Source organism: Panonychus citri, unplaced genomic scaffold (genome assembly GCF_014898815.1).
Source record: "Panonychus citri isolate SS breed McGregor unplaced genomic scaffold, ASM1489881v1 Contig00092, whole genome shotgun sequence".
Taxonomy (NCBI): Eukaryota; Metazoa; Arthropoda; class Arachnida; order Trombidiformes; family Tetranychidae; genus Panonychus; species Panonychus citri.
The window spans coordinates 461,499-489,031 of record NW_026515497.1 but is presented as its reverse complement, the minus strand read 5'-3'; the positions used below and the strand labels follow the sequence as shown (position 1 = coordinate 489,031).

The window sequence follows — 27,533 nt, the reverse complement described above, 5'->3', positions numbered from 1 at the left end:
ATGGTAAGAGCAAGTTCATTGTCGAAATTGAATTGGAACAATCAACATTATCACTTCTCCTTTACACCAAATCTTCACATTCAACTTTAATCTTTTCTCTTAATTAACTTTTCTTGCCTAAAGACAATCTAAAATTGAACCTTTCAATTGCAAGAATTACAAATGCACCGGAATCTTTGAGTGAATAATTAGTAAAACGATAATATTCAAGTAAGAAAAAGGAAAAAAGTTCTTTAATCAAAAAGTTATCATAGTTGATAAAAGTATCCAAGGTAAGTTAACAATATTATTTTAAAATTATCTTGAGGCTTCCGTATATGTTACTGGTTAGAATATCAATCAATTTAATTATCAAATTGCTGAGATATTGTTTTGTTTAACAGTTTCAATCTGAATCTCTTGTGAGTTGATTCGTTGGAAAGGTTGAAGTGCTTTCATCTGATGATTTCCAAGTTTTTCAAATTATTTCGAGCTGAACAGCTTCTCATTGAATTAACGGTTGAACTTCGCCCTAAGTAGCCACGTTTGATTGTATGTCGAATCGCCCGTTGAACTTCACTATCGGCGAAACAATAAAAGAATGAGACAAAAATTCCCTAATAGAAAAGTGAGAAGAAATTAGAATTAGAATTAGTTACATTTTCGACACATTATTCTCTCCTCTCTCTCTCTCTCTTGAAAAGAACAAAATTTCTTCAAGTGACTTTCTCAGAGAAGAATCGAGAGGAGAGTAAGAGGAAGAAAAAGTTCGAGGAAAAATTTGATAACTTGAAAAACTTTCGTCTCAAGTTTTCAATCTCTTATGATAATTAGTTGATCCTGAAACTTTTATTCCTTTGAGACCATTTTCTTTGTAGTTATATGTCAAGTTCAGTCTAATGGTTCAGTCGTTTTCCTGTACTCAAAATGTACTCTGAAAGGGTAAATCCATTGTCCAGTTGAGAGTACAAACATCTTAAACATTTTAGATTGTAAATCTAAGATGAATTAGTAAACATATCTGAAGATGAAGGAAAGATGATCTTGATTTACAGATTTTCCATTGCCAATCTTATTTTACCCTGAAAATCATGATAACTTATTTCTGCACAGAGTAACGTCCAAAAGTGCTTCAAATTACATTTGGAACCAAAAGGTAAGATGTATTAATATTTACTATCATTCCTATTGAATTCTGACCACAATTAATTCCTTTCAAATGTTTATAAGATAAATATTCTCAGAATTTCAATAATATGAGATGAAAATAAATTCTTTTATATTGATAATGTATTAGATAATCTGTATCATCTTATATGTAGTAAAAGTAAACTGAGAGTTCATAATGATCAATTGAAAAGAAAAGAGAAAAAATTCCAATCTCTTCAAGATTCATGATCATTTATCATGAAGATGATAGTAACTTTCAGCTAACCTTCACTGAAGCCATTTAAATCTGATGATAGTTAAACTTTAATTGATTCAAGTTCAATATTCATGGTTATCAAGCTAAAGATTTACCAATATATTATAATAATAATATGATAGCAAATCTTTTCATTGGTCAACTTTTTCAATCTCTTTTCCATGAAACTAAGTGAACGGATCAAACATAATGGATCAAAGTTTCATCTGAAGTAACAAATATAATAATATAATTCCTGATAAATTGTTTATCTTGAAAGAGTAAATTCTTGGTTAAATTATATCTATTACATGGAAAGTTTCATTATGTATCCTAGAAACCTAGAAACGTTACTATTCAACTTTGACCTGTTTTCGTATTTTATTCAATGGTAACATTGACTGGTGAAGATGGGGACAGAAAAAATCTCATCTTTTCGGAGGAAAATATTGTTAATGGTCATCTTTTTAATGACCATTGGAATTTGTATCAATCTTTAAATAGACAATATCATTTGATTATCGGTTGAACATCCATCATGTTGGTCAAATTTGATGTCACCTTTCAGGTTTCATATTCAATTCCTAAGTGTAACTATGGTGATAACTTTGCAAATCGTAACAATATTATAACTTTATCCTTAAGATGAACAATTAGATTGACTGAATAAATTTTCAAGTAAACTGAAACTTTCAACTTCGCTTGAGATCATGGGATTCATCTAGTTTTCACCCAACTAAGAGTTGAACTTTTGTAGAGATTGTCGAGACATCTATTTGATCAAATGTCAATTATTCTTGCGCAAGTGATTGGAATTTACTTGATTCGAAATTCGCGCAAAATTTTTGTTGAGTTTGATGCAAACAGAATTTCAAACTTTTCCTTTTTCTTTTGCTTTCATGGAGACTTTTTTTTCATATAATTACTTGTGACGATTGAAGAATAGCATTCGTTATCATGTAGGCGATTTCAAGCTCTTTATTATTCTTGGGGTTGAAGCAGAAAAGTAGATGAGTCGTTCCCAGGAGTGGGAATAAAAGTATCGTTGCTTTAATTGCTTTTCTGCTGGTGAAAAAAAAAGATTATCCATCGAGTCGAGACGTTGATGAAGATAGAAATGTATAGAAAGAAAAAAAAGAGAAAAAAGAGAAAAAAATTAATACAAGGAATCATAACTCATTGATTCGGATATTCAACGAAAATGGCAAAAGTATATTTCTGATTAAAGTTCTGACTGAAAGAGTTACTATGAATCAAAGGAAAACTTTCCATCCATTGAGCTTTTAGCCCCCTTTTGAATATAATTCAATCTATTATTTTATAAAATCTTTACATGATACATATAAAATGATAACTTTTGATGCTTTTCGTTGATACAATCTTGTTATCCAATAAAGATCGTTGATCTGGTCAAGTGGTAAAGTTTGTTTTCGTAATAATAAAATTGCATCAACGATTAAAGAGCTCTTATAACTAATCGAGTGGAAATATACTTAATATGACTGAAGATAAAAGTAAATATTGTTTTTTTTTGGTAAATTTACCAACACCTTTGATAATAAATCTGATATCGTTAAGGTAAAGGGTCATCATCATCAATATTTAGGTCACCTGATTTTATTAGTTTCCTCTGATCGATTCCGGTTGAGTTGAGTTACAAGAATCCGAATTATATTGACCAGAAACGTTGAGTTAATCTGATTTGATAGGGAAAAGAAAATAATAACAGAGAGAGATTATTAATTGTACTTTATTATTAGTTAATCTTCAATATATACTGAATATTCAATTAAACGGTTTCAATTTTGTTATCACAATAAATGAATATCTATTGAAAAGATTACCAGTAAAGCTAAAATCATTGGAGCAGTGATAATCCATATAGTTGCTCTATCTCCATATCCTTCCCAGCATCGAGAGTGTAGTGTTTGGTTAACAATGTAAGCCCATGTGAGTATAATGAAGAGTGGGATACCTGATGGGTGGTGGAAAAGTGGGCCAAAAAAAAGGTAGTAAAGATAAAGGATTAACTTTGATATATGTACATTTATCTTAATTCAATTGAACTTCAACACATTGATTCTGATCTAATGGATTATTATTCAATAGAATCTCAATATTATTCTGTAATAAAAGAAGTAGAAGAAAAGAAAAGTTCTGGATAAACTGAACAGTGAATGTTATTGGCAGTTAAACTAATAAATTTCATCTAAGAAATTAAGATTATCTTTATTGATTTAAATGTTACATTGATCAACCAAAATGATTCTCAATTTAAATCAATTGATTGATAAGTTTAACTGTGACAACTTTTCTCTTTCACTGGTCAGTTTTTGGTCAAATTCTCAACTTACCCCAACCGATGGCATAATAAAGTCTAAATGGGAAACTTTTACGAAAAATTCCAGTGGTCACTCTACTATGAAGTAAAAGGCCTTCGATGAACATCCAGTTTATTGAGGATAAAGCGGAATACATTTTCATTGATAGAACCAATTTACAGAGAATCGACTGAAAAAAAGATTTAATTTAATTTTCTTTTCTTTTCGTTATTGTTTAATCGAGTTCAATTAAGATAAAACTTACATTTTCTCGAGCAAATTGAAAGTGATTATCAAATACGATGGAAGATGAAATTATTAAAAGTGCAAGACAATGGACAATAAGTGCGAACACCAGGTTACGATGGACTCGAAGTCGTGGACATTCAAGTTTCCTTTTGATAATTAGAGGACAATTAGGGTTATAATTATCAGAATTTACATTTAATTGATTGATTAACTTACTTAAAATGTAAGAAAATGAACATTGTGGTCAATAGGAGGACAATTGAAATCGATGAGCAAATGAAAAGTATATATCCGATTACATAAGGAACCGATTTATCTGAAGACTGTAAAAAGAGAAACAATTAATAATTAATATTGTTAATTAGTCACCAGTCATAATCTTCATCTATTGACAATTACATCTAGTTGATAATCAGCTTGAATTATCATCTCAATGAAATTTGAATCTCTATTGCATTTATATGTTAATTAGAACCAATTGATAAGTCTAATCACCATCGATTGTTACAATTTGTTATAACTACTAATTGATTACAATTGTTTATTTTCAATTTGCTTATAAATTGATTGAATAAATTGTTGAAATCTAATAGTTTTAACTCGTAAACTGATTAGTTTAGTTGAGGAGAAAACAAAAAAATCCAAAGTTTCTTTTTTTCTTCAAAAGGTGTCACCACTATTCAGAACATTTTATCAAGACGATTTCGATAACTTTCTGACTCTAGAATTGACTTTTTTTTTATTCTTCCATACAACTTGAACATTGGAATCTACTTTTCAAGTCTTTTGCTTTCTCCATGAAACATGATTTCTTATTCATTGTTAATTTGAATACAATTTCATTTGACTCATTCGAAAAATAAAAATTTGAGCAATTCAGTGAAATTTGATTGTGAGGAAAATTAAATAATAAATTAGCTAGTCAACTGTCAGAATTTTGTTTTCTCAATCAAGAATATCTAATTTCCAACCTATCAAGTTAATCCCATAGATAGACAAACATATAAACAGAGAAAGAGGGATACAAAGTAGATCAAAGTTCATCTCTTGACGATTAAGTAAATCAGTGGAAATGAAATTATCTCTTGCTCATGAAAATGAAACCAGAATTTTCGGTCCAACCTTCTAACATGAATTTCCATCAGCGTAAAAATAAATTCATGTTATATAACAATCAACCGAATACACATATAAATACATCTACGATGAGGAACAAAAAGTTCTTAGCATAATAATGACAATGAGGGGAAATTGATGACAATCATGATTATAATAATTTCTATGGTGAAGATAATATTATGATGACAAATAGAATGTATAAAAAAAAAGGAAAACAATGTAATGAATGAGAGGGAAATATAGAATAGAAATGCAATTGAAAAGAGAAGGGAAAAAGTTGTGATGAGATTTTTATGGATATTCATGAGATATTAGTGAATTTCATGGAAAGAATAATGAAAAAGAAAAGTTGAAAATTTTGTGAAAATTTCTTTTCCTCTCCGGAAGATAAAAACGAGAACATTGATTATTATTATTCGTCAGAACATTTAAAATGTCTACTATTCGATTAACATTGAATGTTCATCATGCATCAGGTTATCGATCATCATCATCATCATGACAAGAAAACTTTTCTCCTCACCAAATATATCCAACATTTTCCTAATATAATTCTGAACCTTGAAAAGCAATAAACTTTCTCGATAATGATAATGATTAAAGTGATAATTTCCTAACCATCTAAATGGATTTTTTTTTGTTTCTATTCAAAATTCATCATTTACAGTGAAATATCACCATGTTAAAGGCTTTTTCCTTATCAATATTATTACCCAATGATTGAGTATCATGAAAATGAAAAAAAGCTCAGGTAGCTCCATGAATCCATAGTTATATACATTAAGAAATTCATTTTAACGTAGTTATCTTTCAGACAAACATGAGGATATGAAGGTGAAATATTTGATCACATCTATTATGAGGTAATACTAACAAAAAAACCTAAGATTATCCTCATCATCTTCATCTTTTACCTTTTATCATGTATATGACTTGTAATTCATGAGAGATTCATATGAATATTAAGAGAAAATAAGAGAAAGAGAAAGAGAAATGTTGATAACTTGAGCAACAATGGTGATTAATGGGCGACAATCATGGCGATTATCATGATTGGAATGATTAACGAATATAATATTTACCGGTGAGAGGAGACTCAGGCACTGGGTGTAATTGGTCCAATTTCCATTCGACCAATTTCCAGATGAATCACAATGACGAAAGGCTTCTGGATCTAGAGGATATTGTTGATGGGTAAAAATGAGAATAGAATATTAGAAATAACCAAAATGCTGGATGAGAAAGTTATCACTTTCTTTTCAGGTAAATTACTATTATCACAATAGTTTCCATGGTGCTAACAATAAGAATGATTAGTTTTTACTCAGTGAAGATAAATGATTACAACGATTAACCAGATGATGGTCATGATATTTGCTTGGTAAAGTATAGCAACATTATCATGACAATAAACCTTCAACCTATTCAGATGTAATAATAAAATTACCTGAGGTGGAAATAGAGATGAAACATTTCTTATCCTATTCTCATTATTTTCAATAATAATGACGATAATTTTGTCATCTGAATAAATTTACATAATTTTAGCTTCTTCCTCATTTTCAAATGATTGTTTTCCTTTCCATGAAATTTATCAAATACTCATTTTTATCGGCTCATTTTCCAAAACTCTTACCAATATTATTCAGTGAAAATATTGAACAAAATTCAAAGCATTTCCATTTATCTCTCTCTCTCCCATAGGAATCCATGTACACGATTCATAAGATGGTATTAAAAGCTCGGACTTTGGTCAAGATTCTTATCGTAGTATGATAACTAATGTTCATCATTCCAATATAAATGTTTGATGAATATATTCATCATCAACTTCCTACTTTACCTTTCCTTAGATAACTTTAGTCATAAGAACATCATTCTCACTTTTGCTCATGATTATTTCACCAAAATAAATGGATAACATTTGACATGAGAATCGTGGATTCCTCATCATTACAATTTCATGATAATAATACGATAACTTTACGTGGTATTTATTTATGTATAGAAATATCTCCATTTCTCACCCTGACTCTGAGTTAAGAATAGTATCAACCTGTAATCACTTTAATCTTTGTACATGACAATTGATGTTCCATGTTTATCTTTCAATTTACTCAGAGATCACCAAATAATCCTGAGAGAGATAATAATAATAATATATAGAGATGCAATTCCTCTTCAATAGTAACTTGTAAATGACAATAGATTCATGGAAATTCATGAGAGTGGAAAAATAAAACAGAGAAAATTTCATCACACTAATCGATTATTATTTTTTCATCTTCTTCTCTACTTTTTATCAAAGTGTTAAATGAATAGATTTTCAAACTTTTGTTTACCCAGGGAAAAGTTTTCTTTTCCCTTCAGGGCATTTGAATATCAGTTGAACTTTCTCTTAAATATATCATCATTGTTTCATCCAATGTGTAAATAAATCATGAAAAAGGAATTTTTTCCCATCTAATTTGCATAAGTTGGACAATTAAGAAATTTAAATAATCAACTAACCCTTTGGGGCTTTGAATACTATTCAATGAATAAAGTATAATATTAAATAAAAGATTCTCCTAATCATCAATATTTCCAAAATCAACTGATTGTCTGTTGTGTAAATTGTTTATCGATCAACCCTCAGGGAATTTAGTTATCATTTCAATATTTTTATTATAATTCCTTCAGGTAAAAGTTTTGGATAATGTTACTGACCACATCACCTAATATATACTAATAATATCAGGTAGGCTCTCTCCCTCCATCTCTCTCTCTCTCTCTCTCTCTCTCTCAACTGGCTATTGTTGTGATGGTTAAAAGAAAACTTTTTCTGTCAAAACTGACCATTCACCTGACATACCAAATCATTCAGGGTGATAATTGAATCACCATGGAATAGGAAATGGTAACAATTGAATCAAATGATACAAATGTATAATATATTGTGATACACTTCCTGGTTAATCATTTTAATTGATAATCATGATTAACGGAAATTACATTTTCATTTGTATTGTTATATATTATTTTAATTGTGGTCTTAAGGGATTAAACAACCATTTAAACAATTAAATTAATTACTCACCAGAATAAATATAACTTGATTGGACATTTAACTTTGAAGTCTCGAAAATTGTGTGACATGATATCCGTATCCGGGTATTTGCCTTGACCGGTGGCCAGCAATAAACACCATCCCAAATAGCACTGCACCAGCTTTCTAAATGGAAACAATTAGAATTTTAATTTTCACAGTTATTTAATTAAACTCAGGTAACCAAATCAATTGATATATTAAATAGTCTAATTGTTTGTCAAATGGTAAATTCAAATTACTGATTGAAAGTTTGATTGATTTAGATCGTTGAGTTTCTCTCTCTCTCTCTCTCTCTCTCTACGGTGATACTCTTATACAGTTCAATTGGTTAATTGTTCACCTTTATGATAAAATCTAATCAGTGATTACCTTAATTGTACACAACGTTAACTTCCTTTGATTAGTTTTGAACTGTCAACTTAAACTCTAGGGATCAATTTTGATAACAACCCTAATCAACGTTCACTAATCACAATTAAAATCTAACCAACTGATATATTAATATGATGGTTGAGCAATTTTGTTTAAAATTATAATCTAATTTAAAACTAATCATCAATAAAACTAATCAATTAAAATCAATTAGGATAAATCGACCAATTGATTTGATACAAATTGAGAAAAAACAATGAGAGTTAATTGTGTTTACAAATTTTCAAATTTTTTGCTGATCAGCCAATCAACTAAATTGTAGAGAGTACAAATTTACAAGCTAATTGAATTAACTATTCAAGAGAAAATTAAATTTATTTCAATTGTACAATTTAAATTTGATTAAATTACAAAAAGGTATTGTCAAGATACAGTTGTATTACAGTAAACAGTTGAGACACAAACACTTATATCGAATTCCTCCTCAATTTTATCTCTGATTTCTTCCAATGTTAGTTGACAATTAACACGAACCCATCCTTTGATCACTTCCACAATCTCATCACTTAAATTTCTCTTCCTTGTCTTTTTCCTTTCTAATGTACCTGATTTGTTGAAACGAGAGATAATTGATCTAACTGTTCCTGGTTTAGTGTTGAACATTTTCGCGATTTCAGAACTATTTTTATCATTTCGATGAGCTTCGATTATTAATTTTTTCACTTATTTAGATAACTGAGGCATATTGATGAAAAGCACAAAAACAAATTTCTAAACGGAGGGAAACTAAAACAAAGACTAAAGTGACCATCGAATTGTATCTTGACCAATGTGTTGCTTTCTGACTGAAATGACTGTAAAACCAAAAAAAAGGTTGAAAATTATTACAAGAGACCAACAATTTATTAATCATGTTTAAAGTGTACAGTAAATTTACTTTGATTGTATTATCTTAATTGCAATTAAGTCTTTGAAAGGATAATGTTAATCTTAGAATACGAAATTTTTTCTTGATTAACATTCAATTAAGTTAAATTATCCCTTTAAGTAAATAGATTTTCCAATTGTTGAATTATATTTAAATTCAACTATTGTTAACTCATTAGCAGATATTCACATGGTAAAAGTTCATTAAATATTGAAATCTTACTCATGATTAAAAGATTTGGAATCATTAACCATGGGACTCAAAGGGGAACAAAAAGTTCATTTGAAAAATCAAACTTTTCTCTGTGACTTTGTTTTGTAAACAATTAGAGGAGAAAAAGATTTAATCATAATTATTATTACAGAGAGTTCTGGTTTTAATGAAGATTAGAATTGATTAGTTTTCCATGATTGATTATTATCCATAAACAAATATTAGTTTACTGGAGACAGAGATTCACTTATTAAATAAATACAAAGTTTTCCATTGGAAATAATATTTACCCTCAATTTTAAGCACTTGATGTTATTGCAAGTGAATTCTGAATATTCATTGAGAGATAATTTCGGTGAATTGATCAAACATTGAATTAGGAAAATAAAAAGGTGAATTTTTCTGGTTTAATTTTCCCGGTAAATAAAAAAAGAAAAAGTTCTGACTGAATTTGCTGAATGATTGAAGATGAAAATGTTGTGAATTTGACATTTCAAGTTATCCCTTGAGTGTTTATTATTATATTTCAAAGGTGATGAACGATAGGAAGAGAAGAAGAGCAAAAAATCAGGATCAATATGAAATTCAGTTGAAAGTATCATGAAGAATAAGAATTTCTCTTCTTACCTGCTGAGATGATCTTTCGGAACAAGAGGATATTCAGGGTGTATCCATTCAAGAAGAATAGATGAAAAAAACTAGAATGATATTTTTTTCTTCTTTTCTTCAACATTCTAAAGGGATAATAATACTAAATAGACACATTGATATCCCAATGGGATATTATCTCTCATCATCATTCACTGTTACATTTTTTATCCTTAATCATAAGGATGCTCGTCATATCCTTAGCATCCTTTTCTTTATCAATGGGATATGATGGAAACTATTGAAATCAACTTCATCATTGGATGGAGATGGTGAATAAAAATAACAATAAATAAAAGTCACAGTTGATATTTTGTCAATTTGATAAGATGAAGGTGATCAAGTTGATGAAGAAACAATCAGCTGACATTTATGTATTTACCTTCATCCTGCTTCACTCTCTGTCGTATTCTGTTGACACAAAATTTATTTAAGTCCATCAAAATTGGAAACTCACTCATGATGTAGATTCAATTCTGTTGGATTCTGATGGATCTTTTCATACATCCCTTGGAAATTATTACAAACCAATTTGAGTGTGAATATTATCACCACAGTAACGAGAACAGTTCTTATCAATCTCCCATGAAGCTCTCATGTAATTCACGGTTAAATTTGATAAGTATTTGGAACTTTATTTCTCAGAACTTGAGGAACAATAAAATACAAACAGTCTCATCTTTAATTTATCAATGTAAATGTTTGTGATTTATAAGCTGAATTTAGTCAAATCTATTCAAGTTATTCGGTGAAAAAAAATTCCATCTGAATTAATCTTACATGAATCATGATAATCATCTGAATGATAATAATTGACTCTTAATTGTTTTGAATAAAATATAACCAACAGATAATTATGATAATCATAAAAATACAAAGATTAGTTCAAATTTTATTCCAAACCAGTAATTTATTCAGTAATTTATCAACCATGAAAATCATGAGATACCTGAACCAACAATCAACAGGAAAAGGAAACTTTGTATCTTATTCTGTTGTTAATTATTCAGCTGATTCAACATTTAGAATTAACAATCAACTTATTTGGCTTAGTTCCCGCACTCAAATGATTCCCAGTCTATTTGGAAACTCTCAGAGATCTCAGACTATTATTTGGAAACAACTGGCTACGAATTCAAAGCTCCACCATGTATTTATAGTAGATTTCATGGTGAACATGATATAATAGGGAAAATGTTTCGTAAACTCAAATTTTCATTTTTCTTCAAAGTTTAAACTTTCTAAGTAAATGAAAAGAAGACGAAAAGTTGATTCAGAATTTTGTCCCTTCTAATTGATTATCATTCGCTTAATCCTATTATTTTGTGATTCTATTCTTATTCTCATGATATATTTGGATGAATTGTTTGATAAACTTTTCATGAATTTACAGGTGATTATAACGATTATTTAAGTGAAACTTTATCAGAATTCAGTCTAAATGTGGCTCACTCGTATTTAAACCGTTGGATAATTACTTAAGTTGGAATTAGAAGCTAGAAACATTTTCATTCACTTTCATTGAGAATATTCAATTTACAAAAAGAAAAATTTTCTTTCTAATGAGAGCTAATTTTCTTACTATGATTACTGAGTTTATTCAGAGTCATTATTATATTAATATTTCACAGAGTTGATTAGGTGAAAATTTGCTGAGTACTCCAGTTGATTTCCTCTCATATTTACTTTGAACTTTTTTCCATGTGGACTTCAACTGGTTCTTGTGATTTCTACATATTTTCACATTTTATCGATCGACAATTTTGCCGAAACTGTTTATATTATTTTCCGAGGGTAAAAATAGTTTCCAATATCACTGAGTACATTTTATTGAGAGAGAGAGAGAGAGAGAGAGAGAGAGAGAGAGAGAGAGAGAGAGAGACGATGATGATGATGATGATGAAAGAAAATGAGACGAGGATTATAGCTTAAGGAATATGCAAAGATAGAAAACGAAAACTCTGAAAACATGAGAGAATTTGAAAGTAAATGTAGAACTCAAAGTCTACTGAGAAGAGGCTGAAAATCAGAATCATGAGAAAATTCAGAGGAATAGGGAGGAAGAGACAAGTTTTCTCTCTGACTTTCCCTGTTCTCCGATAAACTTGAGGACATAAGTACATGTATTAACCATGTCAATAGATTGAATTTTCACCTTCTCCTCCCATTGTGGATTATCACCAAGAGAAGGAAAGAAATCTGAGATTCACAAGGAATAATAATACAACTTGAGAAACTAATCATCAAGTGATCATTATGAACAAAGATACAAGACTTACAGGATAAAATATTATAACATTTTTGTCAACACATGAACAAAAAAAATATCTGATGAATGAAAAGCAGCAAAACTTTTCACAAATCTCTCACTTTTTATTTCGTCATGTTGATAGAATTTGAGAGAATTTTTCATGATAATAGTGAGAAAAAGTTCCAAGCACATCAGTCTGATCAAATGAACCGATCAATAAATTGATTACTTCGTTGGCTAGTTTCAAAAGTATTTTGAATGATGTGAAAATTTCATTTTCATAAGTTCCGGGGGTTGTTCCAATTCTCATGAAATTCATCTCCCCTGTGAAATAAGTAATTCTTTTCCCCTTATTGATGATACAACTGAAGTATATTTACACAGGGAGATAATTTTTTCCTGTGATTCATGAGAAATTTTCAACAGTTCAACTGCGAATTTCTAAACAATCAACATGATGGAAAATAAAAGAGAAAAACTGTCATTCAGATTATCTCATCGTGATATTATTTTCAACTAGAATACTGTTGATTCCATGAAATATGTTGACTATCATGTGGATTCTTAAGATTGGACATTAGATCAATTGACTGGTCACTGAGAGAATTGATGAACTTGCAATAATTTTCTTTGTTTTATCTCCTGAAAGATTTGGATTCAGAACTTTTTTTTTTCTTTCTCTTCGACAATCTTATCAATTTATGTTCGATTAGAGATATGGAAAATCTTGAGACGAAAAAAAAATCCGGAGAAAAGTTCTGACTTGATCTAGATTCTTATTGATGGTTTCTCATGAGTTATTAATGAATCTCTGAGTAATGATTGAACTTCTAGACTGAACAAGTTTCCTTATTATGATATCGTAATTTAGTAAACTACCATTGAAAATCATTACTTCATATATATATAAATGATTCACTCGATAATGACTCTATCACCATGAGTTATCATGGAAACAAATTATCAGCTGAGTAATCAATTATCATCGACAACTTAAATTAGGTTGATTGAAATCACGTAATCCAATTGACCAAAGTGATCAGATTGTTGATGGACTTGGAGTGAATCAGATAAATATAAAAATCATTTACTCTTAAAATCCGATAATTACATTCATCATCTGATACAATTTCTAAATCAATGAGTAAAATTATGTATCAATTTTCGTTGATTAACAATTAAATTGCTCAATTATTTTCAATTAATGATCAAATTATCATTTAACTATTAGTTGATTGTAACAATTTAAAGGAGCTAACTTGATAATGTAATGAAAGAAAGTTTTTTTCTCATCATATTATTTTGACTAATTTGCTAATTGTGATAATTGTACTGTAATTATTGAAATCGAATCATTAACAACAATTGAATGAACATTACAATTAATTGTTATCCTCTTTTAATTACAACTTTCTATTCTCGAATTCTAATTATCATATGAACTTTTAGAACTTTTTGTTCTTTTTTTCTTCCCTTGAATTGTTTCGAGTTTCAATCATCGTTAGCTAATTTTTACGCTTTGATTTTTAATCATTTGGATCTTAATTTTGATTCGAATTTTGTTTTTGTTCGTTTAAATTGTCACTGATTGAGAATAAGTAACAATTTAAATTGAGAGATTGAGTGAAGGTGTGGTAGGGTGGAAAGTCCTCCTTGATGTGATTACGAATGTTGACAAACTAATTCCATGTTTAGAACTTTTTTGTTTTCTGTTAATTTGACTGAGAAAATTTTCATGATCATCTTTAATTAGAATTTGTTTACTCAAGGTTTTCGGATGAACAGAATAATAAGAAACAAATAGTTCCAAGGCTCGAATTAACCTTTCAATTATGAAAATTTGTTCTAAGACTGTGAAAGTTGAATTGTTTCATCGTCGGCTCATTAAGATATGTTAATTATACTCGTTTACCAATTTTGATTGTTTCATTTAACTTGAATATTATTTAAATCAATTGAAGAAAGTTAATTTGATTCAGTTACTCGCTTCAATTATCCAATAGTTTTGTTTATAATTTATTGAGTTACTAAAGAGTAATAAGAAAATGAAATTATGAAAAACGAAAACTTTTTATTTGTAATGAAAAAGTTTCGAGTTAATTTTCTGGTTGATTACTTGTAGTTCCAGAGTTCAAGGGCTTAAGAACTTATTTTTCCATTATAATACCATGATATGGATTAAACTGTTTGCTAATCTAAATAATTAGATACGATTAGATGTTCAGTTGTTACTAAATTTAACCAAGAAAATGAAACAAGAATCGTAAACAATGATAATTGATTCAAGTTATCAAAATATATTCAATCAACGATTTAATAACAATCATGACAACAGGTAACATTTAGATTACCATCATTTATTATGTTTATCAATAACAACGACAAATCAATATAAGTAATAATATTAAGATTGATATTAGAGCATGAACATTGTAATTGTTACATGGTGATTACTAAATTCTCATGATAGAGCATGTCAGAAATTAATTCAAGTTCCAAAGTTTATCAGATGACATTCGATGGGATTAATTACCATCATTCTGAATTTATGATTCGTAAATTATCACAATCAATCGATTAATTGTCTTGGTAATATAATAAGTTCAATTTAGAACTGGAACTTTTTTCAATTCCAATTCTCAGTTGGAACTTTTTTTCATCGCCAACTATTTATGACATTAATCGCAACATTATTAACTGATAATGATGTCGAAAAGTATTTCAAGTTATCATGAAACTATCGATAAACTTCAAAAATTCATCTGCAGGGTGATTGGTTTGAATCTTTTTTTTTTACATCTCCAATTAAGAATAACAATTGATTCCAGTTGTTAATAACTGTTACATTCTTAGACAATTCCAATTAACTGAGTTAATGAAATGAATATAATACTACATGAATAAGATAATCAATTGAATGAATCTTAACCTGATTAAATGATCAATTGTTTCTACACTTGAATACACTTAAAGGTGATCATTTTGTTGACCATAATCGTTGAATTAATAAATTCACTGTGATTAAAGTGATTGTCAACCTTTTCCATTATCAACCAATTATAAGTAAAGATAATTGATTGTTGACTTTAGATGTTCAAGTGCTAATATCCACTCAATCCCCCAGACTTAATCAATAATCCTCATTCAATGATAATTATCAATAGGAAATCAGTTCACATTTTACTTGATTATTTACTCAGTAATTATCATGATTATCTAGTACAAGAAACTTCTAGTAAGATGTTGGATTTAATTGAACATTTACCCCGATAAATTGAATGGAATCATCAAAAGAGTTTAATTTTGTAACCAAATGTATTACATTTGAACCAATGGGTTGAAAATTCATCATGAAAAAGGACCAGAAAATCATTCATATGATTTTCCATGTAAAGGAAAATTTTTACATTGATTTTGAATAGCAAAACTATCGACTGATTAAATCTGATACTTTTCTTTGATTTTGATAATATGACAGATACATTTCATGGTTGAATTTTATTATTCCTGTTCATTCAGTTTCGATGATCGGTAAGATGATGCTCCATTTATATTCAATGTGTATAAATAAATGAAACACAATTTGAGTTTTAAGTTACTCAGGATTGAGGAAGAATCCATGTAACCATGTACATTAACCTTTTCGTTTTCGAGAGAGAGAGAGAGGGAAAAAAGAACCGTTAGTTTTTTTTTCAAGAGACTTAAAGCTGAATCAATGTCAAGATAAAGTCCATTCAATCTGAATGAATGAAAACAAATTCTGTCACAAGATATTCATTATACTGTCTATATAAAATTTACCATGTATCATGAAGATTGGATGAACCATGAAAAGAATGGAATTTTTTTCCCTTCTTATATATGATTACAAGTATTTTCTATCCTCTTTTTTTTACTAGTCCAATTCATGGTTTGAATAATTATCCTTCATTTCAATAGTAATCATATTGTGTAATACAAACTGATTGTGTTACTCAGGATACTCACGAAACTGGATTAATAGACAATGTCATGATGATGATGGTGTTTATCCATGCAAATATGAATCAGAATTGAAAGATTACAGGTTGAGAAAGAAAAGAAAATACAAGAAAAAAAGACACAAAGTCTCTTCTCAAACGATTTACCTGTTTACCTGATCATCTACCTGTTCTAGTAATCGCACAATTGAAACGGTAAAAGCTAACAAATAACTGTTATTACCTGGATATTGATCTGAGTTCTTTGAAAGAATTTTCAAAGAATCAGAAATTTGACACAATAATTATCAAGGGAAATTCGTACCCATGAAATAATAGTAGACTTTGAGTAGTGAATTTCATGGGAAATATTTCACGAATCCAATGTTCTAAGTCGATGAGTTTAGTTGTCACTTTGCTCTTCAAATTTTGATCTTTAACTTTGAACTTTAAATTCATTATTTTATCCAGTGATTAAACTTTAATTACATTAAATTAATCTTGAGATATTTTCATGGGTTTCAAGCTGATCATGTTTTGTTCACTATAATTATATTGATGATGATCTGAGATGAGATGAGATGAGCTCAAATATTAATATAATTTAGTTATCGATATTTAAATCGATGGCGAAATGCAAGTTGATTATCAATCTAATTAAATAGATTAGATTAGGATTTGGATTTTCATCTATTTGGGATTTCAAACTCTCTTTACTCAGTTCGCTCTGTTAATCTTTTTGATTGACATGAGACACGAAATCTTTTACGAGATTAGTTTCAATAATTTTTTTTCTCTTTCTCTCTCTCTCCTTCAACTTATCTTATATTCTTATTCATTTGTTCATTATATTATTAATACTTATTCTGATGATGATGGTCAGTTATCAAAAGATAAGTTAAGAAAATCCTGAAGATCACGATAAGATTGTCTAAAAAGTGAAGATCATGGAATGAAATTCTGACCATTTTTTTTCTTCTTCTTCTTCTTTACATCAGATAAACTAACGAACATTCATCATTTTTACTTTCATGGAGTTTCGACTGTATCTCGATTTCAATGTCATCATGCGATCCAATGGAACTTAGAAAGAACTCTCTCTCTCTCTCTCTCTCTCTCTCTTTATCTCTCTCTTTCTCTGTGATTGACAGCGAACAAGTCTAATGTTTACAGATTGAGTTCTCAAGGAGAAATCATGATAATCAGAATTTGTGTGCCAAAGTAAATGAAGAGCTGATCAACTTTACCATCATCTTATTCATCTTGTTATCATTTCAATGATTAACTGGATAATACATCATTCTGATCACTGATTGGAAAATCATCTCAATCGAGTGTAAATCTGAACCCTTTTCAACAATCATCACCATACTGAGAATAAAATAATAATAAGATAAACTTTTCTTGGTAAACTGATAATCGATAAAATCTAATAGTAAGTATGGAGTTTACTTGAATTCCATTAAATTTAATTAACTAATTACCTTCCAAAATTAGTAAAATTTGATTAAAATTAAACGTTTCACTAATGATTAGCAAATTGTAATTTCACCTCAAACAAAAAAAAGACACAACAACAATCAAAAAGATGCATTTACTTTCATCGTTGTTTATTCAGCTTCATTGGATAATGAACTTTTCTTCTCAATGATTATCATGGTAATCGGTTGATATGAAACTTGATTGTTTGTTTCAATGGAGCTGATTAGACAATATAATTAGTCTCTCTCTCTCTCTCTCTCTCTCTCTCTATCTCTCTGGTTGTGTCGATCAAAATTTCAAGCTGAATTCAGCTACATCATATTAATAGAATGAAAAATTCTGATTCCAGATTGATCAGCTTTATCTCCTACATCCTGTTATATATTAATACATCATTTACATGGTGACGCTTTGAGTTTGAAAGTTCAATTTAATTTTGACTTTCTCTTGATTGAGATGTTTGATTAAATCTAATAATCAAACCTTATGATCATGTTTATCATTGATTAAAATGATTCTATCATGAAAATAATTGAATAATGCCCATGAATTTAATTTATTTTCATGAGTATTCATGATAAAGATGAAATATTTTCCTTTCTCATAAAATCCCAATGAATTTCATGATAATTGAATATTATTATTACCATTTAATTGAATTTTACATTTTTGATTGTAAACTTTTAAATTGATTGGTTTGTCATTCCTTAATTGTTAGTCTCAAGGATTCACAAATTAACAATCAACGATATTAATTTAGTTTAAATACCAAATTAAACTTTGAATTTCACTTAATAATTGTACTTTTTGACGTAAATTTTTGATTAACGATTAATAAATGATTGGGTCTCGTTTGATTTACACGCAATTAACCAATTGAATGTAATAATTAACTTGATTACAATAAGAAATTACTGTTCCTATTAAAACAAAACCAACTTAAATTGTTTCAAATTATTAATCTCAATTAAATATAATGATAATTGTATTGGTTATATTATTTTTTTCATCTCTTCAAATGATCAATACATTTATCATTATTTTGATTACTTTGTAATTTATTAAATCATCAAGGATAATCATGATTGACATTGATTGTTGATATTGTTCAACTGAATGGGAAATTTACATGGGATCAACATGATAATCATCATGATGATTATACTGATTGAAATGCATTTATCAACAATATTCAACTCGATATTATTATCGTTGATTTTTTTATCTTCATCAAATTTCATGAGACTGACAATTTCAATTCCAGTTCTATCACCATGATTGCTCATAATACATTAAACATGATTGTGATTTGTTTCATTATAATAGTTGAATCATTTTGTATAATAATTTAAACAGAAAAAAAAGAGAGGATAAAGTGTCATGATGATCAGGTGGAACAGGTAAATTCTCAATTGAATCATGATGGATGATGAATTTGGAAAAGTTCAGAAGATAAAGTTTCTTGGAATCGAAAGAGATGAAAAAAAAAGAAACTGAAATAATCGAAATGCTCAGAGAGAATTCATCTGATAACAATAATATTATTGATCTTCCTGTTTACATGATTCTATTGGAACTGAACACGAATCATCATGTTTATCTCTCGTAACGAATTGCGACTCGATGATTTAATTGTTTGATTTGATTCTTTTCCCGTTGGAAGAAAAAAAAATTCAATTTATTGTAAGGAAATTGAGTGATTATCATATTCTTATTATCAAAAGGATTCTAATTGTCATCCGATATTTTTATTAACATGATAAAGTTTCAGTTTCATTTGATAATAATGATAATGGTTCAATTGATAATTTATTGATTGGTAAGTAATTGGTATTACATGTTAATCTTTATAATCTACTGGAAATTGTATCATATGTTGCACTCTATGGATATTGATTCCTAATTGTATCCAACAATCAGTTAATCACGTTAATGAAATAGTGAGTGAGAGAGAGAGAGACAAGTTATCGATGATATTGAAAAGGAAACATTGATTACCAATGAATATTAATCATTCTTTGGGGTTTATATCCTTTAGATAAACTCATTAATATTTATCGTTGCGAATCTTAATCATCATTGATTTAAGATTAACAGTAAAGAAACAAGATTCAAATGCTTACCATGATTATCTGTCAATTCTGTGGTTTCATTGTGTCTATTAAGACATGATTGACGAAGCATATCCTCTGATTCCAGGCTCATGATAATCGGAGTATCGAGTTGATATTTTTCGAGGGACGAAAGATCAATTCTTGAATAATCACTTTGGTAGCACAATTGGATTCTCGCTAATCCAGTTTAATCTTTAATCACAATTTTATCGAGATGGAGATTACACTTTGATGTTATGGTCAATACTTTCACGTTTGGAATGAAATTTTATTAAATATTATCATTTATTTTCATGGGAGGGAAAATAAAAGTTCTGGAAATTATGATTGGCAAGTGGATTCTATTAAAATTATCATGTTACACTTTCTTTTTTTTTGAATTAATTTGCGTTTCGAATTGAAAATTTCAACTGAACTTGACACTCATCTCTTTTCTTGGTTAGTTGATTGTTTGTGTTAATCAATTTACATGGTCAACTGAATCGTTCAACTTTTTACCAAATGTAAAGTTTGAATAATTAATAAAATTTGTTGATTGGTTGGTATATAAAGTTAAAGTTGATTAATTTTGAAACAATTTTGTTTACATTTGAGAGAAAAAAATTATTTTTATTTTTTTGTAATCAAACTTTATGTGTTAAGATTTTTTTTTGTTATTACTGGTCATTAGTTTTCAATTCATCATGAGAACTGAATGAAGATTCAGAGTCAGAATTTTTAGAATCTTCTGAGTAACATGCGCACCATAAAAGCTTTAAATGAGAAGATAGAAAGAGAAAGAGAAAGAGAAATAGAGAGAAGGGGAGAAAGAAGAGGAAGAAGAAGAAGAAGAAGAAAAGGGAGAGATAGAGGGAGAGTGGGAGAGCGGGAAAATCATCTTTGTAATGATGATGGAAAATCAGGTAACAATGTTGGTGCTGAAGTAAGAAAATTATGATTATCGAAGGGGCAAAAATGAATTGAGTAGAAATGTAAACAAATTCCTTTCCCTTTTCTACCCAATGACCATCGACTGACCATTGGTGATACTCATCTCTCATTTTAATCGTTTTCTTAGAGAACGTGTAGACATGGTACTGGTTGAAACTGGTGATTTAGCTGGTGCTGGTGGTGGTGGTGTTGATGGCGCTGGTGATTTAGCAGCTGACCCAGGTTTACGTCCACGTCGAGATTTCACACCGTTCTTTGTACCATTTGAAGAGTTGGTAGTAGATTCTTTTGAGGTGGATTGTCCTGGTTTGGCTGCTCTTTCCTGTTGCTTGTAATTTTCAATCAATGCGTCACAACTTAAATTATCAACTGGTTCCCAAGTATTATCACGATCATCATATCCATGCCATTTTAAAAGGTATTCAACTTTACCATTGTTGATCCTTTTGTCCACTATTTTCTCGACGGTATACTCTTTAGTATCTCGAACGGTTGATTTTCTCAGTCTCTTTACTGGTGACATACTTTTTCTTGTTTTTTTTCTCTACTATTTCACTAAGAGAAAGAAGGGAATGTGAAGGGGCTTAACATGTACAAATGTAATGAAACTTAACAAGGTATCACAAAATCAGCAACAGGAAGTACAAAAGATGTAGAGTAGAGAGAAAAGAAACAAATTTATAAAAAAAATAATTCAAACCTATTGAAAACAAAAAAAAACTGTTAACATTTATCATGAGGCGCAAATAGCTGAGTTGGGAGGAGAACAAAGACAGATTAATCACAGTCGATTGCTCACAATCGATGTATTCCCATAGATTTGAAATCGATTTTTTCCAGTAAAAAATTGCCTCAAAATCGATTATTTTAAAAGATTGAAACGATTGTATTCAGATCGATTTCAATCATAAGCTCGATGTTAGTTAAATGAATGATGGAGAAAAAATTATAAGATCGATAGGTTAAAATAATCGATCAAACATGAAAAACACGTGGATCGAAAGTCGTAGTAGGGGCTCCATCTTGTGGTAACAATTAGAAACATTAGAAGAAGGAAAAATAAAAACGAAGTAACCGTAGGGCAAATTGGCCATAAATTCAATTATCAGCATCCATTAAGATGGCAGTATAAAGCTTTAAATCTAAATACAAGTACATGAGATAGAGAGAGAGAGAATAGGAGAGAAAAGTTAAGTTTTGCCTCTTCTTTTTTGCCTCTTTTTTTTCTTCATTTTTCTTACCTTGTTGGATCTTCTAAATTATCTATCGTATCATTAACACTATTTACATCAACAACGTTCATCTCGTAGTAACTAAAGGTAATCTGCAAAGAAATAAGAAAAAGACGATAATTAAAATTTATTGGAGAAAGAAAAAAAGGGAGAGAGAGAGAGATTTTCTCAACTAGAATAGTTTTCAATTATATATTGAGTGATACCAATAACAATTGAAATAATCATCATGATAAGATGATGATAGCAATTTGGGAATCAACTTTTATGATCATTATTATACTCATGATGAAAAGTTTGTTGATAGAGATGATTATCATCAGTGATGACACTTTGACAATATCAAACAAGTCTCATTACAACAATCGTAACATTTGTAACAATCATTTTGATTTCTGATGTCAATCATCAACAAAACTATTTACAATCATAACCAAACCTTATCAATTCGCTTTCAATGTTTTCTCCCCTGAGAGATTATAATTATTATTATTACATGTTTGTTATTGTTACTGAAAATAAGACAGAATCATAATCATCTTTATATCACAGCTCATTTGTTATTATCACCAAAAATGAACATCATCATCTTCTTCATCAAAAGCCTGGGAATCTGTTGTTTCATGTCTCTATGTTCAAACGAAACCGGAAACCGTTGGAACTGATAACTTTGTTTATCGATAAATCATCAATAGAAAATAACATGTTCTATTGTTGGTGATGACGATGATGATGGGAATCAAGTTTAAACAATATAAGCCGGAAATTCAATAGAATCAATCTAATTTAAGATGAATCATGCAGGAATAGGTTCAATTTCATTAACTTTCTCATCATTATCTGCATAAGGGTATATCCTGGATGAAGCTCTGGTACAAGTAGTGATTGATTCTGTTGATGAATTTACTTGGAACCAAATCAACATGAAAAGTTTACTCAACTTGTTTAATCAATGCAAAGATTTGATATCTTTTTTTTACATTTGGTTTGGATTAACTTGATGAATTTCAAATTAATTAAAACCAGTTCATCTCTAATGATATTATCTCACTCTGTCACCTTGATAGATGGGATAATCTCGAGAAAAGATACAAAAAACGACCATTCAATTGAGAAGATTAAAAGAGATTTATACCTTAATGACGGTAGATTAGATGGACGATTGAAGTTTAATTACTAGAAATTAAATTCTAATAAGTTACGAAATTAAATATACTTGACAGCCCAAGGAAATTGTCTAATGAAGCAATTTGGTAATAATAAACATCATCATAGGGAATGACATAAATATTTAAAGAAAAACTGTCAACAATAACAATTAACTAATTCTGCTTATGAGAAAAAAAAATATTTTGTTCACCCCGATGATGATGTTTATCAGCATATCCTTTCCTATGGCAATCGATTAATTGTTTACCAATTAGCTGCTTTAACCGTGAACAGTTTATTTATTTATTCTCATAATTATGATTGACTTTATCAAAAATTACAATCAATCCGGAAAATAACATTTTCTATTGTTAATTGTTACTTTGTTACAGTTTTTCTGTTGATAATCAACTCTGATCTGGAAATTAATTGTAGATTTTGGTGGGAATAAGTTGAATCTTTTCATGGGATAGACAAAATGAGTCAGACTTGAATTATTATCTATTAATAAATAGAAGGAAATAGAAATAAACTAAAGGATAGATAATGGTCAACGAAAATCATCATTATTTCTGATCAACAATCAACGCAAGTGGAAAAAGTGCAATCAACAGTCAAAAAGGTATTGATTGAATTGATTCTTTTCTTGGTTTCAGAAAAATATAACAAACTGGTTTCTAAAGTGATGAGAATGAAAAATGGAGTTTAACATCCTCATCATCATCCTCATCATCATCATCATTTTGTTTGATGTTATTGCTACTTAACTGAAGAGAAAGATAGATAAATAGAAATCAAACTTCAAATTGATGAATCAAAAGCTATAGTCAATTCAAAGCAATTAAATTGTTTTGAGTGATTAGATGGATGGTCAGATAGATAAAAAAAAGGGAAGCTAAAAATGTATCTCCACCCAAAGAGATAATAACACATGATGATGACCATCAGCAGTATCCATAGGGAGAGGCTGTTGAGATTACTCAAAGTATCAATCAACAAGTAGGTATGTAAGATAAGAAAAAGAGATGATGATGAAAATGTTTCAACTACTGCTGATTCTAGCGATGATGATTATGATGATGATAAAAGTAATGACAGAATAGGGAATTATAGTTAAATCAGTAAGGAACACAAGTAGAAAGCAATAGGGAATGTAAATGCTAATGATAATACGTAATATGTTTTGTTGGAAATAACAACTAATCAAAAAATAAGATATTGGTGTTGGGATGGAAAAGTTAACAATGATGTAAGAATTAATCTAAGGCTCTACACAATAGCAACATGATTATCATCTTCAATAATCAACAACAACAAGATTTAAAAGATAAGTGAGAGCGAGAGAGAGAAAAGATGATGTATTTTTCTTCATCTTCTTGTTCAAATTTATGATATTACAACGTAAAGAATCATAAACTGTGCTCTCGGTAGGTAGAGAGATTTAAGTTGTATTTCGTGTCTACAAGTTTCTTCACTTGTACCCTACGGTTATAATCTTTCATTTCTTTTTATTTTCCAGATGAATATTTAAGACTGTTAACTATTAGCACAAAGAGAAATGATGATGATGAAGATGAAGATGAGGAGGAGGACGAACAAAAAAGGTAAATAGCCCTTAGAAAAACCAAAAACCTTGACCTGGGCTTAGAGAGCGTGATCCAGGAGCAAAAGTAGTGGTACACACATAGAAAAAAAAGAATTGGAGAAGATGATCTTTGGACTTGACTATGGATGATGAGGATGAAGATCGACCTTTTCAACTTCAACTTCATCTTTACATTCTTTTCTTTGCTTTTGCTTCTTCTTGAAGAAAAAAAAAGAAAAAGAAGATGTATTCATCGTTTAGAAGAGAAGAAAAAAAAACTCTTTAACGTTTACAATCGAAGGGTAAAAATGGAAAAGAAAAGAAAATAAGAAAGTGAGTATTTATTGTTCGAATTACTATTATCATCTTTTCTCATCATTTTCATCAATGGTTATAACCTCATCATCATCATCATCTCAATTCTCAATATAAATCAATTTATATCAAATTCAATTGTTACTTTAACCTAAAGTTAACTTAAGTTGACCTTTTTTTTCCATGTTCATCTCTTTATCGTTGTTATCATGGATTCGTTATTGTTATTGTTTATCAATTACAGTCTCGGTGGATTAGGATGCTTCATCTTACTAATGATTTAATCTTTTTCATAATGTAATTTAAGTAGTTTGGCATTACTGTAAAATGAATATGGTGAAATTAAGGAAAAAGAATTTTTTCCATTAATCGGGAAAAAGTTAATCACTAATTCAGTAATTAACTATTGTATTTTAAGAAATTGGTAAATATTTCAAAACAGTGGCTTAGTGTGAAAAATGATTCTCTTTTATGGATAATCAACTTTTTAGAAAAGATAAACATAAAATGACATATTCTATTTTCCTTTTTCTACCATGTCCAATTTCGCGTTAAAATAACCAGAGAAAAAGAAAAGTTTTAAGACAGAGAAAGAGAAAATAGAGTAAAAGTAACAAAACAGAAAACCAGATAGAGCAAACAAACAAGTAAGAAAAAAAAGATGAAGATGGAAAGATAAAAATGGCAGGGGTACGTATTGGCGATAAGTCTCAATAATGATGATGATGGTGATGATGAGAGAAGATAAAGAAGGGATAATATCTGTCAGAAAGAGAAAAAATGATTTTCTTTTCTGATTCGTTTGTAAAAGTGTAACCTGAGATGATATAAGATTGAAGTTGTTCGTCCATCTTATTGATTTAACTACTTTGCGCTCTTTTTTACAATATCTCTTAAAGGTAAATTGCTTCAATGTCACTTGAGGCAAAATATTTTCTGATTTAAATGAGAGATATAAAGGTAAGATAGATGGAAGAGAGAAAGAAAAAGAGGAAGACAAATTAAGGTTAAGATGAAGCGAGAGAGAGAGAGAGGAAAAAAGAGAATAAACAAGATGCCAATCATTAGTAACTAATCAGACGAGAACAGGTTGGAGAGTATCAATTAAAAATCAACAGCGAGCAAATGATCAAAGTTGAGCGAGAGAGAGAGGAAAAATTCAGCACACGAATAAGAGAGGGAGAGAGATTCTCGGGTGATGATGATGATGATGATTTGAGGTAATAAAAAATAATGACCAAGAATAAATAATCGTGGCGTAATTACCTGATCTTTTAAAATTTCCTTCCTAATGAATTTCATTGGCTCCAGATGAGAATGAAATTGTTCAACAACAGTTAAATTAATTCCAAGTAAATGTTCAATTATATAGCCAATGGTAACATCATCAGGTAAACGAATTTTTTCACCCACTTCCATGAAGGAACCATTACTTGCATAGGGTATCATCTTATTGGCTAAAGTACGACTTAAACAAAATCCAGCTCCTCCGGTGGCAAACCAGAAAGAAATATTTTCTCTCTGATTTTCTGGATCAACTATAACCAATGGTGAGGGTATCGAGGGTTTACCAAGATACCAAGGCTTATTTGGTGAATATTTAGATAAATGTTTAACTAGACTAGGCACATGAACATAATTATCATCATCAAAATGACAGAACCATTTTTTATTGGTTGTAAGAAAAGTTTCCAATTCAGCGGACATTTTACAACATAAAGCAGTCCTATGGTGAGAAATTGAACAATTGGTCCTGATTAAATGTCCACCAGCATCACCAATTAATTTAGAATATTGTTCATCTGATGGGGAATCAGTGAAAAAATAAGTTACACCGGCTGATTGTTTAAACCAAGTATCTAAAATAATTTTCAATCGAGTCCGATGATTTGATTGGGTTGTTTTAACACTTATGAAAATGTCTTTCAAACGTCTCCTACCATAGACATAATTTGAAGTATAAGTTAACACAATTAAAAGAAAGTAAAGTTGATTAATTATCTTAAATTGTAACATTTTCACCCACAATTAAAGACATTGAAAGACAATTTAAATTAAATAAACACAATTAAGAAAAGAGAGAGAAAAAAACAACAATAAATAAAAAAAGAAAAACTTGAATTGAAGTAACGATGAAGAGAAAAGAATAGAAAATGAAAAATTCTACAAAAAGAACATAAAGCAGCGCCAC

The 27,533-nt window shown here is 29.3% G+C and overlaps 3 protein-coding genes across 4 annotated transcripts; all 3 read right to left on the bottom strand.

Moving 5' to 3' along the window:
* Positions 1-205: 205 nt before the first annotated feature.
* LOC128387669 (corticotropin-releasing factor receptor 1-like) lies at positions 206-20,567 on the bottom strand. Of its 2 annotated transcripts, none has more exons than XM_053346911.1 (10): positions 20,141-20,567; positions 8,153-8,287; positions 6,156-6,247; positions 4,171-4,277; positions 3,971-4,100; positions 3,739-3,895; positions 3,229-3,359; positions 2,996-3,081; positions 2,311-2,449; positions 206-596 (listed from the first exon to the last, which is right to left on the bottom strand). In XM_053346911.1, exons 1-10 carry the CDS (start codon positions 20,220-20,222, stop codon positions 435-437), a joined length of 1,221 nt encoding a protein of 406 aa, XP_053202886.1. In that variant the 5' UTR covers positions 20,223-20,567; the 3' UTR covers positions 206-434. The 2 variants fall into 2 exon arrangements, with proteins under 2 accessions (XP_053202886.1, XP_053202887.1); XM_053346912.1 differs by having other exon boundaries at positions 2,311-2,446.
* A 152-nt stretch (positions 20,568-20,719) lies between these two features.
* On the bottom strand, positions 20,720-22,114 carry LOC128387672 (chromobox protein homolog 3-like). The gene has a single exon (XM_053346915.1). It carries the CDS (start codon positions 21,582-21,584, stop codon positions 21,168-21,170), a length of 417 nt encoding a protein of 138 aa, XP_053202890.1. The 5' UTR covers positions 21,585-22,114; the 3' UTR covers positions 20,720-21,167.
* On the bottom strand, positions 21,586-27,488 carry LOC128387670 (fringe glycosyltransferase-like). The gene is made up of 3 exons (XM_053346913.1): positions 26,609-27,488; positions 22,303-22,385; positions 21,586-22,203 (listed from the first exon to the last, which is right to left on the bottom strand). Exons 1-3 carry the CDS (start codon positions 27,356-27,358, stop codon positions 22,167-22,169), a joined length of 870 nt encoding a protein of 289 aa, XP_053202888.1. The 5' UTR covers positions 27,359-27,488; the 3' UTR covers positions 21,586-22,166.
* Between the last annotated feature and the right edge of the window lie 45 nt (positions 27,489-27,533).

What these genes read in the sequence shown, in the direction of transcription:
- LOC128387669 (XM_053346911.1), bottom strand. Translation starts at nt 20,222, where the DNA reads ATGAGCCTGGAATCAGAGGATATGCTTCGTCAATCATGTCTTAATAGA. An exon ending in ATCAAGTTATATTTATTCTG is followed by an intron (nt 6,248 to 8,152) that starts GTGAGTAATTAA and finishes AATATCCTCTAG; the next exon opens with ATCCAGAAGCCTTTCGTCAT. An exon ending in TTCAATTTGCTCGAGAAAAT is followed by an intron (nt 3,896 to 3,970) that starts GTAAGTTTTATC and finishes TCTTTTTTTCAG; the next exon opens with TCGATTCTCTGTAAATTGGT.
- LOC128387672 (XM_053346915.1), bottom strand. Translation starts at nt 21,584, where the DNA reads ATGTCACCAGTAAAGAGACTGAGAAAATCAACCGTTCGAGATACTAAA.
- LOC128387670 (XM_053346913.1), bottom strand. Translation starts at nt 27,358, where the DNA reads ATGTTACAATTTAAGATAATTAATCAACTTTACTTTCTTTTAATTGTG. An exon ending in AGGAAATTTTAAAAGATCAG is followed by an intron (nt 22,386 to 26,608) that starts GTAATTACGCCA and finishes ATTTCTTTGCAG; the next exon opens with ATTACCTTTAGTTACTACGA. An exon ending in AATTTAGAAGATCCAACAAG is followed by an intron (nt 22,204 to 22,302) that starts GTAAGAAAAATG and finishes ACTTGTATTTAG; the next exon opens with ATTTAAAGCTTTATACTGCC.